Raw genomic sequence first — 18,145 nt, forward strand, 5'->3', positions numbered from 1 at the left:
AAACACTACAATCTTGAAAAATCTTTAAAAAATCTTGGCTAAGTGTGTGCCAAGAAAATATCCCCCACACACCAATTTCACCCCCAGCAGCCTGAACTGTTGAGACAAGGCAGGATGGATCTATGCTTTCCATGCTTTTATACACACACACAGAAACTAAAACTATATATAAATACATACATATGTAGTTTTAGTTTCTTTGGAGAAATTATACCGTAGTTTCATATACAAATTCAGGAAAACTGAACACATTAACAAATAAATAACCCTTCAGCTGCATGTGACCACACTTGTTTTTTTCTGTCTGTTCTCTACGGCAAGTTTATCGAGTTTACTGCTTGTCCAACAAGATCTTGAAGAGGCCGTCCTGCTTGCTGTCACTTCCTGCTGTTATTGTCCATCCAGTTTCTCATTTTTAGCAAAACTGAAGAAAAAAATGCTTAACATTCTTATTAAAAACATTTTTTCTTATTATAAAACTTACAGTATTTAAAAATGTACAGCATTTTCCATAGTAACGACGGTGAAGCGTATTGATGTCTTTACATTCTTTATTTACAAAGATGTTTAATTAATCATTTGGATTTTCCTTAAAAAAGTTTAATAAATTATTGTTGGGTATGTTCATAAACCAGAATGGATATTAAATTTAGTGATGTCAGATGTTTTTCTCTGTTCTTTAGTTTTGTTCTTCATGTACATCTGTGTTTCTTATTCAGATTTAAGTTGTGTTTGAATTATACTTTACTAAAGGAAAAGTTGTATTTTTTTTTTTATAAAATTTGAATTGCTGTATCAATGAAATGCTTCTAAAAATACCAATGTTCCAGCACATCTCTATCTTTTTCTTTTTTACACTGTCAGGAAAAGAGTAGCATAAATATGCTTTGATGTTAACAAATATAATTGCCAAGCACAAAATAATTTACTTGTGAAAATTCTAGTGAACATTATTTGCATATTCTAAAGTCAGATATTGATTTAAGTGCAAATGGTTATTGCCAAAATCAGTTTTAACCTTTTAACAATCTGATGTTTGATATCGTTGTAAGCACAAAGACAAAAGGAACTTTTCGAAATGATTTACTTCTATTTCACATTATAACAATCAGCTTATTGTCAATACAATATTGTCAATTGTTAATACAAGTTAAATATTGTCTTATCAAAATCCAAATATGAAGAAAAACTACATTAGTCAACATTTGAAGTGGATCAAAACCTTTCATCGAAGTTATATGAATTATAAACAATACCCGTTCTTGTCTTAGGGCAACTTTTATTAACTTTTTTTCATCAACTTCAAATGTTGACTACTAAGTGCTGTTTAAGTGTCCAAAAACTTGTTGGGGTCACTGTATATTGACTGGACCATGCTGATAATTAAGAATGAGGATTATATACTGACTAAACTAAACTTTGAAGAGAACAGGTAAACGGTCGTGTAAGATGCAATGCTGATTGCTCTTTTGCCCAGGAACCCAGATGAGCCGGTCGGACCTGAAGAGTCGTCATTCCAGTCTGGATGAAAAGCCCAGTGTGAGTTATCCACGCACCGCACAGTATAAAAGACTGCACACCCAACTTTTACATCGCCGAGGCCAGACCGTTCCAGGAGAACTGCTTGCGCTTTTTAAACAGTTTTTTCTTGGGACGCTTATATCGGATGGTAACGTGAACCAGGTGCTCTGCAAGATATTTGTTATTGATTGAAGAGATTGTTTTTTTTTTAGGAAGAAATACCTTCCCGAAAGTTATGGCGCGAGTTTTCGCGTTCCGTCTGCGCCGTTTTTTAATCGTTATTCTACGTCCGTCTCGCTCTTTTTAGGCCTCCGTGAGCATTAAACGTAGTTCAGCTCCTGGAAACACGTCTCGAGACTTTCCTCTCCTTGCTGCTGTTTTTGAACGAATGAACGCGTTGTGTGTGAACATGTGAAGAGGAGGACCTGGACGGCTTCAGATGTGGATGTTCTTGGTCTCTCTGGTGCAGTGGTTCTTAACAGTTCAACAGTTCTATCTCAAAATTGTGAAATGTTTAGGACCACTTGATCAGGGAGACACTGTCATTGGTTCTAGGACAAAGATGACATGATAATATGCTTTGGGACGATTTGTTCTCTCTATAAATGTTTAACAACTTTTTAAAACATTTAAACAGGTGTCAGTCAAACGCTTGAGATGGAATTATGACGTCATTTGTCCACTAAAACAGTTTAAATTGTTATAAAGAGTAAAATATATATGTGTTTTTTTTTGTTTGTTTTTTAAATGATTGTTTGTTGTAGACGCTGAAGACTTACTGACAGTGTATTTGAGGTCGAAGATATGTAGTGTTAACTCTATGCTTTTGATTCGCTTTCTGTCTCGTTTAAGGGGAGATTGCGTTACAGGGGAATTCTGTTTAAAAAGTCTGAATTGTTTTTGAGCTTTTTAGGGGGGGTTGAAGGTGTGTGTTCTAACCTAGCTAAAACCTGGGACAACTTTTCTGACAACGTCCCCAGAAATAAGAGAAGTGTGTGTGTCTGTGCAGTGTATCTATGCATGCATGTGTGTGTATGTATGTGTGCGTGTGTTTTTTTGTGTGTCTCAAAAATTAAGGTTGGGTTTGGGATAGGGTTAGTCTATTGCAGGACATATTAGCAGTTTCCATTTTAAGTGGGTCAGCTTTTCTTTCTTTCTTTTTTACTTTATCCATTTAATTAATTAAATAATTTGTTTTAGACATCATGTGTATAGGTCCGTCTGACACATTAAAGACATTTAAAACCTAAAAAATATATTTTAAAGACTTTCTCTCTTGTGCCCCCTTGTGTTTCCCTGTGTAACTTCTAATGCTGAATTGTAATTAGTTGCTCAACTTATTTTTACATTTTGCATATTCAATATCAACATATCAGCTTCTTGCCCCCTAAAACACTCTTCACAGCTAAAGGTTAACAGGACACTCACACACCGAACTGACCTATAGTCGTGTCTTCAGTGGTGTGCTGTCCGTGGTGCTGAACCTCAAGTCTCTTGGGGACCATTGACGGACTCTGCTGGTTCGTCGGTTGCCTGCATGATTAAATTGTCCGAGACTTAAGATTAACGCTTTGTCTTAAGCTTTGACAACAGCACGACTAGGTAACGAGAGCGAACAAACACAGATGAGCGCAAACTGTCATGCAAATCAATAGTCACAATTATCGAGTCTCAACAGTTTCATCAGTACATTAAGCAAGCAAAAGACCGACCTGTGACCCTGCTTTTAATTAAAGAGTACGACGAAACCATACAGAGAGGCTTCAAGCTGTGCGTCGTTCACCCACTGTACACATATCAAACTGTTTGTGGACAAATCGATTGTGCATGTGTCTCGTAATCAAGAGGGGCAAAATAGCAGGGACGAGAAACATCTCATGAATTGCAAATGGAAACCTTTAAGATGAATCTATGCCACATATGGAGAAAATAAATAAATAAAAGGCTAGTACGAGACGAGTTCCTTATACAGTCTGCACAATCTTTTTTTATATATATAATAATAAAAATACAAACGATTAAATATAATTTTTAAATATTATTTCATTCGGCAGGTCATAGGCCTACAACGATTTCAATTGAGTCCTTAAAGAAAAGAAAAAAAACCCAAAACATACAACTAAAGGGTCAAAAAAAAAAAATCAAGACTCAATCTTCAAAGATTTGTCGTCTTTTGGTGCCCCTAGCGTCATATCTAAACATCAAATTGACCTTATTCAATGTTGCGCCATATAGCCTAATTTTTTTTTTTTTTTTTTTACAGGAATGAAAACAAGGCTTTGAGCCTGAGGAATAGAATACTGATCGTTCATTAGATTGTACTGTTTAACAACAATCCGATTGTTCAACTGAAGAAACGTATTTCCGGAAAAAAATTAATCAGTAGTCAAAAACTCCATAAAATAGTATTGCAAGTTGTGAGTTGCGCAAATTACATGATTTAGGACTTTTATACAGTGCGTGCCATTGTAAAGACTCGTTTTCATCTGGGTCAAATATATTGATTTAGGTCTATGTTTTTTTTTTTATATAGGCCTACTGATAAGTTAATTTATTATTAATACAATTACTTTAGGCTATATATATATATATATATATATATATATATATATATATATATATATATATATATATATATTAGTGATCCTAACAGAAACCGCTCATACGGCCTAGGCTACTGTTGCTAGATTAAAATATGCAATCTGACCGATTTGTAGTTTTCAAGACGTAGCTTACGTGTTAGGTGAATTCAGGTAAAATTGGACACATTTTGCTTTTTAGGTGACTGGGAAAAAATTTCCCAATTATTTTGAATGAATCCTAATTTTCAAGATCCACCGTAGGCTAACCTTTTGTTTGAAGCTTATATGTCACATCCCAAAACCCACCCCCGCCCATAATTCACTCCAAAAACTCGCTCGAATCGAATGCATCAGTGGAACCATATAGCTGTCCTTTGTTATTGATAAATTATTCATGAGCGTTCAATCCAATCAGTTATTCTGTTTATCCGAGTCCTCTCGGGCGCACGTCGCTTTCTTTCTTCTTGATCTCAGAGGCGCGTCCTAAATAGCGGCAACATTCGCTAAACGCTCCGTCTTGCACCCCACTGGCGGAGCTCAGTATGAGTCAGGGTGGAAGATATTTCAACTGTCTTAATGAGGAGCCCGGAGCGATCCGCGTACATGCGCGAGGGCAGCAGATGTCGAGCAGCTCCCGCGAGACTCGATCCGCGGAATTTCATCATCGTGTCGGGATGACCCTGCGCTATCCCGGAGAGGAGAATGAGAGAAGGCTTGTGTACGTGGTAAATCACCTTTACAATGGATTGTAATCATGAGGTCCTAAAGGACTAATGCATGAGCGACCCCCTTCCCCATCCAAAACTAATCTGAAGCACTCATTGCGCGGACTGGCTATCAATGCAACTTACGACTTAGTATATTGGGCCAAGTTGATGAGCCAATATCACTTCTAATTCACAATCAGATTTGTCAACAGTCAACTGCCTAATTCCCCGACAAAACCTCGCTCCTTCAAAAGACAGTCTACAGGAACGAGTATATTATTGCAATAAAGCCTGTCTGCTTATCTACTGCATGCTCCTCTGTATGCTCGAGATAAGAGTTTTTATTAAGAGGGCAGCAGTAATGTCCTGTGTTCGGCTTTCAAAGCCCAGCAAACAACCGCCTTTATCTAGCGTATTAAGCCTCGTATTTAAACTGCTCAATAACAGCCCGGGTTTGCATTCGGCTGCTCAGAAATCACGCACCAGGGAGCCTTCTGGTGGATCCGCTTTGGTGTTGAAAGATCTGGCGTTCAAAAATAATGGCAAGTTTTAAAATGAGTATTTCAAGCAAAAAAAACAACAACAAAAAAAGACATAAATAAATAAATAAATAGGCTAACATACATAGATACGTAATTACATTGGCCTACATACATAAAGTACGTACATACAACATATATACGTATACATACATACATACATAGCCTACATACATGTTTAAAAACAACAAAAAACAACAACATACATACATACAAACTACATACATACATATATATATATATACATACATACATGTTTAAAAAACAACATACATATATGTAAAAAAACACACACATACATACATGTTTTAAAACAACAAACAACAAAATACATAAACATGTTTAAAAACAACAAAAAACAACACACATGCATACATACATTAGATCTACATACATACTGTACATACATACATACACACACACATGCATGCATACATATACATACATATACATACATGTTACTGTTTCAAAAGTTACTTTCATTTTCCTTTTACATGGCGTTTTAAAGCCAGATAGGGCCATTCAAATTCATTAATAATTTTTTAATTGTATGAAATGTCTATATACATATCTACAAATTAAGAAGATTATGTTGTTTCAACTCAAGCACACGTATGTTCCTTTAAAACACTCTCTGAACTATGGAATCTCATAAGCATCAGTATTAATCTATAAGCATTGGAATATAACTACATATATGAAAATGAGCAATGTCGCATAAGTAAAAAATTAAGTAAACATTATTTAAGCAACCTTGTCTGCAATGAAGGATACGCATCACTCACAGCGCACGCAAGGAATTGAAGCGCGCACTGGTTGAGCATCAAGCGCGAGAGCGACACACTCGCCATGAGGAGGTTCGAGCGGAGAGAGAGAGAGAGAGAGAGAGAGAGAGAGAGAGAGAGAGAGAGAGAGAGGGGGGGGGGGGGGGGGGGGGTTGAGAAAGAGGTGGAGTTGTTCAAGGTAGTCCTCAACAGGCTTGGGCGACTTCACTCCTAGACCTGCAGTGTAGACAAGACAAGGCGTGGACTGCCTATCCAACAAGGATGTATGCCAGAAGCGCATGGATCATGTATGGAGTGTATGGGGTTCTTGAAAGCTTTGACGAGAGTCAACATATGGATGTATGATTTTATACGCGGCAAGTGATTTGGAACAGAAACCGGACGATCTAAATGAGTCAACAGTTGGATGTACCTGAGAGGGACCCTCTGGATAAGACCATGACACCGCTTTGGATCAGAGAGAACCATCTGTAAAATGACTCGGAACTCCAGAGCGCGCGCGATGACTTCTCCACATTTGCTGTAAGCAGGGCGAGGAAACATATTTACAGCTGCACAATGGATTTACAAAACTCTAACGGGTCATCTGGGGAGGACAAGCAGAAGCCCAGTCTGATTGACCTGGGGACGTTTTTCGTGGACGCTGACATCATTTTTGGATTTACTAGTCATCTGTTAAAGCGAAAAGCCAAGGTAAGCATCTCGCAGCTTTTGAGAGTACAAAAGACTCCACAAGTTGACTAATTAAGAGCTCATTAGAATCTATGTGGGATGTTTTGCTTAAACACACTTATTGTCCTATTAAAAGCTATCAAATTTTGAGGTTCACAAATATGAATAGGAAGTTATCATTGGTTATATGATTTGTGGGGATTTCTACACTTCAGCACCACGAACAGCTCTCAGCGTCCACATCACTTGCGCTTTGAGCAACTTCCTTTAAAGCATCCGAAATACATTAAAGTGCTATCGCAACTTAAACCATTCATTTTGCATATCATTTTGTCATCATATTGTGAACTTTGTGCTTAATTAAAAGTTTTTCAACGGTTAAGATTTCAGCAATTCAATTCAGTTATAGGCCTATATACTATGCAACTAGGCTTCCTAAAACCTGAAAATAAAAAAGACTTCGAGTAAAAAACAACATCAGTCTGAGGTGTTAACCACTATAAAGGTGCACAAACTGACATTAATGCTCAAATAAAGGTTTTGAAGCACTCTGTCAGAGAGTTTAATTTATATTGGCTAAAATGTTATTGAGTCCAGACGGTCACAAAAAAGCCGAATTTCTGTCAGTATAGGTTTAGCTGTTTTGTTCGCCCACGTTAAACGGTCCGTTATTGATGGTTTGACTGCTGGCGCTCTCACCGACAAAGGATTGAATGTGGGTTATTTGAGGCGAATTGTTTGATTGACAGTATTTGGGATGCAATTTAAAATCACGTGATCCCACCATATACATCATCAACATAAAATAATTAGCAACGGGTGATTAAATATTCAAACATTCCCACAATTTCTTGCAAATCAAGAGGTTTGGAAGATGCAGTTAAAGACAATACCAGAGGGTGGCGCCAGAGTAATATGCAAACGACTTCAGCACACCCGTAATCTCACAGTCGACACAAGTGAACTGCAACATAAAAGATGACGTAATTTATGTTAGCAGCAATCATTTATTTTTTTATTTTTTTATTTCAGACCTACATTTTTTTTTTCTTTTTTTTTTTTTGATTAATTGTCTTGTTGAGCACCCAATTTGAGCAACATTTTGCTTTGGATGTGCGTGCTTTGGATCTGATTTTACAGACATACAAATGGTAAAATAGTCAAATGAGTTTATAGGCTGTTCCTTACAATAATACAAATGCTTTTATTATTATGAATTGTTGTACATCAGACAATTTGATCAATTGATTAGGTTCACATGAGCACATTCCTTATCACAAAACACACAATTAATGAAATGGTGAATTCCCTACAACTTTATTTTCACTTTTTGTTTGTGCACAAGCAGCCTATAAACTATCTGAAACAGCATAATTATTCTCAGTGTTTGAATAGCTACTGAATAGCAGCTCCACCCCTCTAACCAAGTGACCGAGCCGCGCAGCGCGCACACGCATTGACAGCAGTCAAACTTTACTCCCGCGTACGCACATCGTCATGGAACTACAGCAAAGCAAAACTTTAGGGGGAATCTTGTTATGCCTTTTGCTTTGCGCTCCCACTGCGCTTCATGAACTGTGTTCCTAATCAATGTGTGTAGACAAATAGAGGAGCAATAAAGTACACTAGATATCCGCAGTGCTCTGATCTTTTATACCGAGATGATGGATTTAACTCAAGGGAATGCGCGAGGAGAGTTCCAGATCAGCCGGTCAACTGTAAGTCCTCTTATAAACAACAACTGATGCTGAGAAGTTACAGTAATCGAATTGAATGCCAACGTTTGCTGTTTGTTCATTGTGGTTGAATAACTTGCAACACGTTAGAAAGTTCAATCACATTTTGTGTACAGTATATAACACGAGTGAAGAACTACCTAATAGTGAAGCTACGTGTACATGCACTGCCATACATTTTTAAGTGCAACCAACTTGGATATTTAAGCAATTTCAACTTAAATTACATTAAACTGACTTAAAAAATGTTTTGAATCTTGTATAACTCTTAAAAAAACGTAACTTATTTTGATGAGTTAAAGCAATGTAAAAACAAATGTTGTCATAACTTATTAGTCATAATTTTCATAGTGTGGAATGGGTATTAATATACCAAATAAAACAATTTGTAATATGCAACTAACTGTAATGTTAAAGCTCTAAATGTTAGCAAATTTTGACAGGTGTTTGAAAAGTATATGTGCAATTTCTGCATTGTGATTTTGTTGTCTTTCAAAAAGGTGGAAGGCTGTTCGAGCAGAGAGTCTTCTCTCTCACTTGAGCTGAGCACGAGGAGGAGGCTGTCAGCGGAGGAGGAAATGTGTGCCGGAAGACCAGCACCTGAAGGCGCAGGAGCCGTGAGCGTCTCGGAATCAGACAGGGACGAGACTAGGCCAGATCTGTGCAAGCAGTGTCAGATGACTGTAGCTGAACTGAGGAGACAAGCCCTCGCTCTGTCCGACCCCGCTTCCTTAAAGGTCAGTGAGCGAAAAGCATTATTAGGATGCCACTGCAAAGTACATCCAAGACAGTGGAAATCTTGCTGCATTTTTTTTTTTTTTACTAATAAAGTTATCTTTCGAGGATCTGTTTTGACTCATGCAGAAATGGATGACTAAGAAGCTTTTGTTAGTCTCAAGAAGCACTTGACTTTCACCTGAGCTTCAAAGCTATGGAAGTTGTTCTCTTTGTCACATTCTGTCACTCTGCTCTTTTCACAGCATTGTGAAAGCCTCACATAAATCAGATGCAATGCAGTGAATGCCTCTTAAAGGCCATTTTTGTGTAAAATCTGAAAAGTTGACACAAATAAGCCCTGTCTTTCTAGTTTTATGACCCTCTTATCAGAAAACTGATATCCTATTCAGGCTCCTATTCACAAAGTTCACCCAGTCATCAGAAGGTTAATCTTTTTACTATACCTTCACAGAGAGCAAATATTTCAACAACCTCTTTTTCAAACTATAGGCTTTGTTGTACTTTAGAATGCTTTCAAGTCATTATTATAATTTGTTTGAAATGCATACAGGCTTGGATAAAAGCGTGATCATGGTTTCACTGCTCAACTTCCTTAAAATGCTGTTTGAAATGTCTCATTGCTGGATGTTGGTTTATGGTCAAACTGGTGATGAAGCCTCATCAAGCCTTGAGTGGGATGGTTGGAGTGAGATGTGAGAAGCTCAGCTGTGTGGCGTGGTGCGCCCCTGTGGTTGCCAATGCAGTAAGTGGATGGGCATGATATACAGAGAGCAATCTGGATGCAAAAATGAACTATTAAGGTTGCACTAAATTGACTGAAACAAATTATTATAATTTGTGAGGTTACATTTCTAGTGTAGATTTTTGGTGCTGTTTAATCAATATCACATGAGCAAGAGTGTTTTTGTGATGAGTGATTCAACTCAACTCATGAAAAGAGTCACTTGTTTCGTTCCTAAATGATTTAGTGCTTTTGCATGAATTATTTGAGTGAATGATTCAATGACTCACTTATTAAGAGAGTTACTTGTTTCATTCCTGAATGTTTTTTTAATTTATGAAAGGATTGAACTAATTAGTTGAATGAATTAATCAATTATGAAACAAGTTTCGTTCCTGAACGAATCCGTGTTTTGGGTGGATGATTTAAAGACAACCACATAAAGAGAGTCATTTGTTTCATATATGAATAAATCAGTGTTGTTGAACAAATCGTTTGAGTGAATGATTCAAAGACTATCTCATAAATACAGTCACTTGTTTCATTTTTTAATGAATCATGGTTTTTGAACAAACCATTTGAATGATTCAAATGACTTTTTTATACATGGGTTTTGACTACCTCATAAAGAAAGTTACTTGTTTCATTCCTGAATGAATCAGAGTTTTTAAACAAATTGTTTAACTGAATGATTTATGACCCACTCATGAAGAGATTTACTTGAGTGAATGATTTAATGATTCACTCATAAAGAGTAATCTGTTTTGTTGTTTATAAGTTTTGATGACTCACTGAATAAATCAGTGTTTTATTAACAAATTGTTTGAGTGATTTAATTAGTGACCACCTCATTAAGAGTGTACATTTTTTCATTACGGAATGAATCAGTGTATTTGAATTAATTGGTTGTGTGAATGATTCAAATGATTCACTCATAAAGATAGCCAGTAGCCACCTGTTTTGCTTCTGAATGCATCAGCATTTTTTAATGATTTTGAATGAAGGACTCCATGACTCACTCATAAAGAGAGTCACTTTCAGAAAGAGTCACTTTAAATTCCCCACCATTAACGCACTCTTTGAATGCTGCTCGACCAATCAGGTTTGAGGCCTGCAACTAACTGTTCTTTATTTTATAAAACCAATACATTTTTATTGGAGAGTAATGGAACATAATCAATCAAATGGAGGACAGAATTCCATACCAGTAATGTATAACAAAAACTGAAAGGAAAAATCAATGATACTTTGAAGTAATTCACAATATCCACCCTTGCATTTCACTTTTCTGAATGCTGGTAAACTGAAGTCATTCGCCATTGTTTGTTTGGGGTGTTTACAGTCTGCTCATTTCACTGTAGATGTGTTATCTGCTCATTCCTAAAGCCAAAAAAATCTCTTTTTTTCTCACAACCTTCCGTTTCTAGAGTTTTCAACAGCTTTCTTTACTTTCACACACTGTTTTCATGCAGAATATGTGAGTGCCAGTTTCTGAGAGTCTGTCGATAGGGGAGGGGCTATTGGAAGTGGCCCATTGTTTTGGGAAACAATGCTTATCTCCCCCCTTGTCCATCGACATTGGGGGGAGAAAACAGTCGAGCGGACTCGCTGTGGAGTCTGTGGAGGAAGTGGAGACCCAGTTGACCTTCATCATGCATTCAAAGTGTTCCTGTATACTCCTCACCAAATTCCCACCACAGTTAAATATAGGCTGTCGACTTTTTATTGTTGTCTGACTTGCTGCTTGGGTTAGCCTCAGGTTTTCCCCCTCCCTTCGCTTTCTTTTGTGGTTGTGTTTCAAGAGAGATCTCATGCTTAGGTAGGATTACAAGCCCTCCGGTTTGCTTTGAACCCCCCCCCTCAAGTTCTCTTCTCTCCAGGTTACCTCAGGGGATAAAGATAGGGCTTTTGTGTGGGTGTGCATCAGTGTTGGTGGATGCGTATGACCTCGTCCCACCCTAAGATGTGTTATTTGGTTAGTACTCACTCATTCTCATCACCAGTGGTTGTCTGAAACCATCCCAAGTTTGGCTGTCCGTTTCACTCCTGCTGTTTGCTCTGTGTGGTCGTCTCCAGGTGTGGGGGATAAAGCGATGGGGTCAAGCCGGAGAGGTCTCTATCGGCCCCTCTGCTGATGGCTTAATGAGACTGTGGAAGTATTGGTCATGGGAGTCCTGCTTTCCCTGCAGTTGGGAAAAGAAAGGATGCTTTGTCCAGCTGGAGATGTGTGGTGGTTACCTGACCTGAACTTAGAGACTCAAGTGATATGGTTCTAGCTGAGAAGCTACAGAGGGTTACTGTTTATCAGCTCCTGCCAAAGTGTGGGTGGCCTGTGGGCTTAAATCCTGGGTTTAAATTGGTTGAGTTTTCATTATTCTTGATTTTCAATTGCGATTCACACCTGCTCCCCCCTCATATGTTCATTATGAAAATTGCTCTCAGTTTGCTGGTAAAGTCTGGGAACTGCAGCACTCAATAAGTTTCAGATATCAGGCTGCCCCAATGACCCAGCTGCACTTCACTGGTTCATACTAGAGCTCATTTATTCCCAGCCAGCTTGTGTTGGCAAGGAGTACTGGCCTCTTAGTCAGTTATTTTTGTGTAATAGCTGACATTTTTTTTTTTTTTGCAGTTTAACTATCCAGTGGCAACATTCAAGTAGGCTTGCAAATTCAGACTTTTGAATATTGGCAAAAAAAAAATTAGGCTGCATAAAGCTGCCATCTGACATCTAAAGTGACGTTAGATTAGTATTATTTAATAAGATTATATATTAATTCAATGACAAAAAAAAAAAAAATTAAAAATTAAAAATTAGTAATAAAATAATACATTTTACTGTAATAAAATTATGATAAAATTATTTTTTTTATAAATTTGTATCATGCATTATATGACGTTTATTGGTTAATTGCTATCTATCTATCTATCTATCTATCTATCTATCTATCTATCTATCTATCTATCTATCTATCTATCTATCTATCTATCTAACACTCACCCTCTCTTTAATAATAGTAATAATAATTAATACATTAATAATAAATAATAATACACATTTATAATATCTCATCTATATCTACTATGTACACAGTGTGATGGTTTAATAAAACTAAATTAGATTCAAATAAATGCACAACAGTAGTAGTCTGCAAATGATGCAACTTAATGGCACTAAATTCTCAGCTTTTGGCAAATTGAATGATAATTTTATCCTCAGAGGGGCAAAATGTAGCAGCCCGGTACCTTGTAAATATTACTTTATTTCCAATGGGTGTACTATGAAAGGCTGAGGCTAATACGCAAACTTTAGATAAATATGTGAAATGTATGTCTCGTAAATTGATGTATTGGCAAGTCCAGCAAAGCAAACTATTCAGAAGTGAAATCCTCATGGAAAAAACTTAAAAGATGGTAAAATCTTAAAATTTGCTCCTGAAAAAGTTCCTTCCAGGAAATGCATGGTCAGCACAGCAGCCCGGCGTGTGACAGGCCGTTTCTTTACAGTCTTCTGCCAAGCACACGCTCACAGGTGGCAATTAGTCTTCCTTCACGCCCCACAGCTTTTAATGGCTTCACTCTTTTTCACCAGGTTTGCTTTCAGTCCTCGCCATCCTTTGTTTTATTATTTATTACCAGTGATTCCCTCGCCTGATATCAGTGAGGAATGGTCTCTTCTCTTCAAACAATAAAGAAGCTCTCCCCTCAGTAGTTCATTCACTTCAATGTCAGGGCACTTAACACCTGAACAATGCCTGAGGATGGAATGCCTGGAAGCTTAACACGGGACAATGGACAAAGACTTCATTGCCTACAATGATTGGCACTTAACTAGTCACAAAGCTCTAGCACATTACCCAAGACTCGCAATTTTAAAAAATGGCCGGCGTTAACCCTAAATCATATGTCCGGCTACGATAACCATTAACCGTTGAGAATTAATCTGAGACGTCTAACGTCAAACTCTTTCACTCAACTGGCCGTCTGCATCGATTACAGGATCATTCAACAAAATTTAAGGGCATTCGCACCTGGGTTAGAACAATCTAGCGGTATGGAATGTGGCGTTCCCCATCCCATTATTGTGATGATGGACTACAAGGTATCACGTTTAATAAGATGAATATGCGCTTCGGGGCGGCCGTTATTTCATCTCCATTGTCCAAAGAAAGGCACTGAAATGGCTGTCATCAATTATAATGACCACTACAGTTCTAAGGGTCTATAAGCTCTCTGTTGTGACATGTAAGAAGTTTAAAGTCCGTTCACAGGGCAGGTCGAAAACACCTGCATCCCTCCATCCCTCCATCCTTCAAATGCTGTGTGAAACCTTAGATGATGGTTGTAATGAGAATACTTAGCTCTCATTTGCTGTCAGTCATCTCCTTGAACTCTCTTGTGACCAGACCTCCAAACCCCCCCCCCCCGGGAGGATCATCTAAAACAAAGCTAGATGGATTTGCAGTTTGCCGTTTTCATTTCGAACACTTAACCCCTGCAGCTGTGTGTCTATATGTGCGTATGAGCGACACTGGGGCTTTAACTGCTGCATGAAAGGTCAGTGTGTTGGTCTGCTATGGGATAAGAATCATAACAAAGTATGAAAATGGGTGGACCGTGCCTGATTAGACTACATTGTTTTGGACAATAAAGATGGAGATCTTTTAAAGGGCATTGGCTAATTGTCTCATTCAATTTGTTGTTGCGTAAGCCACTTAGATGTTATATTGTATGCCAGGGCTCAGGAGAAGTATTATGAAAAATCTCTGAGGTATAGACAGGCTTGAAAAAACGTGACATTTTAAAACGATTCCAGTTTAAAAAGCACTCTACGTATACACTCTTCAAAATAATGGTTCCAAAAGAGGGTTTTCACAGCAATGGCCTTAAAGAACCATTTTGTGTTCCTCAAAGAACCTTTCAGTGAATAATTTTTTTCTTAGTGTGAAGAACATTTTAATAATCTGAAGAACCTTTTTCCACTCACTCTTAAAAATGAAGGTAAAAAAGGTTCTTTATGGTGTTCTTTGTGGAATCCAAAATGGTTCTTTATGGCATTACTTTGAAAACTCCCTTTTGGAACCTTATTTTTAGAGTGTATACATTTTTCAGGTTCCATGGATGTAAAAGGTTCTTCATGGAACCATAGGCCCTGTTTACACCTGATATTAAGATGCATTTTGGTCAATTGGATCACAAGTAGACGAGGGAGACACATTCCCGTCTCTTTTGTCCACTTTCATCCACTTCTGTCCTGATTTCTTCGAGGGGAGGATCTATGTATGTAAATGTATGGGCTTCTTTCAGATCTTTCAATCTAATGGACAAAATAAGCTCATGCAATTTACATATGAACGCGACCGGAGATGGAAAAACACAGAGATCATCAGCTTTCATTTCTACTCTGACAGCCGCAAGATCACGCTGAACGCTGTGAGTGTGTGTTAGAAATCAGGAATGGTGAGAGAACATTGTGCTTGGTAACTTTTTCGTCAATTCAAACTTGGGTCTTCAACTAACAAAGTTCAAATCCCGCCTGGCTAGCGCGCTTCCCATAATGTTTACGCGTTAGGTCGGTAGGCAGAGAGTAGGCATCTTTTGTGGCTGTTCGACACATGAGCGTTTACACTACGAAAGCAATCTGGTCGAATGTGTTTTCGACTACCTCTGGAAGTGGTCGAAAGTGGACAAGCTCAAAACGTTTTCGACCCCGTTTAAACCTGTATTTAGCTTCGTCCACTTGTGATCAGATCGACCAAAACACCTCTTAATACCAGGTGTAAACAGACTCATAGATGCCAAGAATGTTTGACTTTTTATAGAGTAAAATGCGTCAATAAGCCTGACGTTGTCATGAGCTCATCTGAATTTTCAGGTTACTTAATAAAGTGAAATCTGTCAAGAAGCCTTTTGCTTTCATGAGTTCAAATATGAGTGCATGCCCAACGGCATTGTTGGGATGTTTATTCCAAGGACATCAATTATTTCCTCACACCCCTACCAGAGAAAATCTCTCGGTTCTCACGAGAAGCGAGGCTGGTTTGAAGTGGAGTTGAAGGTCTACTGGAAGTCCTGGTTCGACTTGCTCGTCCCATTCTTCACTCTTAACCCTGCAGGGAAGTATTGCCTTGCACATGCCAGAGCAGTCACTATAAATCACTCAGTTTTATTGCCTTTATTAGTTTCTCATTCAATTCTCCTCCTGTGCACTTTTCTCGTACTTTCATATGCTCTGAGTTTACAAGAAATTCAAAGGCGTTTATCAGAACATAATAACAGGAGACTTGTGACGAACATGGGGGCGGATGGCATCCAGCAAACATTCTTATGTCAACCTTAACCTGATTCCTTGAATTGTCTTTTCGTTACGTGTCTCTGATGTTATTTGAAAGAAAAGCATTTTATGATTAATGGGTTAATGACATAAGAAAATAACTTCTTTTTTTTAAACACACATGCCAAGTTCTTAGAAAAGTTGACATTTTTAATGTATTTATTTCACATGTATTTATTTTAAATGTAAACATTATTTTGTGTGTGTGTATATATATATATATATATATATATATATATATATATATATATATATTTATTTATTTTTGGTCAGAAATTAAAAACATGTTCATCATAGAAGAGTTGTATTCAAGTTATTGTTCATATGATTTGCATTTTAATGCATTTTTGAATTAATCAATTTAATAGATCAGTGACACTGACTCTAATGCAAATACGTTCATATAATTCAGAAAATATACCCTAATCCCTATACCAAGACAGCATGACTTTTTAAGCTGGTCAGCTAATGTGAAACTGTCAATACTGGTAGCGTTTTGATACCAAATGGTGAGTTTGAATAATATTTAACAGCATGCGTCCGTAGCCCTGGATTCACTCACCTCTTCTGAACCTTGACGTTTTATGCATGCCACTCTCGTCTTCCTCTTAAACTTTCAACTCGACATCGACCATTGGAAAACCAGAATGTAAACCACAGAAAATGATGGTTTGAGAGATGAGAGAGCCAAGTACTACACTGCATTATTGATGTTTACTCCGGTGAGCATCTGATTACTATCTGATTCTCAATCAGCGAGTGTTTAAACTCATTGTTTGCTTCCGGGCTGTTTCACTGTAAAGCTGTGTGTTCAGCTGATATGACTATGATAAGCTCTTCCTAAATTGTTTTATTCTCAGTCTCAGGCTTTTGACGTTGAAACAAAGCACTTGTTTTGCATTTGTGTCTCTTAGGGCATGCACTGATGCTTGCATATATATATATATATATATATATATATATGAAGAGTTCAGATGCAAAAGCCTCTAAGTGCCATCTGAAATTTTCTTCTAGAATGATCATTTTTATCAAGCTCGAATATTTAAGTTCAGTTGTTTCACTTAAATGACAATTAATAGGTCATTTTCATTGCTATTTAAGTGAAATTAGTGAACTTAAATATACAAGCTTGATAAAAATGATCATTCAAAAAGAAAATTTCAGATGGCACTTAGAGGCTTTTGCATCTGAACTCTTCATATATATATATATATATATATATATATATATATATATATATCCTAACAAATTTCCAAGGAGGTAATTTGCATATTGAGACTTTGACCTATTTACTGTTTTATGTAAATTGTTCAGACATGTTTGGAGCTGTCAAATATAAATCATGAAGCACTTGAAATTCCTATTTTGTCCTCTAGAGGCATATGGGCTTCTTTTTTAAATGCACACTTGACCAGTGGTTTTATAGAGGGACTTGAGCTGGTGAAAGTGGTTTTATCTTTTGCCAGTCAAATCCGTTTCTCAATTGAACCTATTTTCAAATGTATCTACTGACTTTTATTTTCAACAGGAGAAGTTAAATAAATTAAATGAATTGTGTATTTGTTATAACAGACAGTAATATAACTACAGTGGCCACAAAAGCATTTGGACACATAATAATAAAAAAATAAAACAATCTCTAACTTCACTTTTTGCAGTGACTTCCAAGCAAATATCTTTGATATTTTCCAAAAATAATTTTATTTATTTATTTATTTATTTATTTATTTATTTATTTATTTATTTATTTATTTATTTATTTATTGTGTGAAATATTTTGCTCGAAATGTGTGCTTTATTTATTTATTAT

At 37.1% G+C, this 18,145-nt stretch overlaps 1 protein-coding gene across 1 annotated transcript in view; it reads left to right on the plus strand.

Moving 5' to 3' along the window:
* Window positions 1–6,307: 6,307 nt before the first annotated feature.
* The window catches only part of kif26ab (kinesin family member 26Ab), a 96,875-nt gene continuing 85,037 nt past the window's right edge, over window positions 6,308–18,145 (plus strand). Inside the window, 2 exon segments of the mRNA XM_082143181.1 lie at window positions 6,308–6,827; window positions 9,043–9,279. Coding sequence (XP_081999307.1) covers window positions 6,693–6,827; window positions 9,043–9,279 — 372 coding nt within the window. The 5' untranslated portion in view covers window positions 6,308–6,692.

This window comes from Leuciscus leuciscus (genome assembly GCF_965113295.1).
Source record: "Leuciscus leuciscus genome assembly, chromosome: 17".
Taxonomy (NCBI): Eukaryota; Metazoa; Chordata; class Actinopteri; order Cypriniformes; family Leuciscidae; genus Leuciscus; species Leuciscus leuciscus.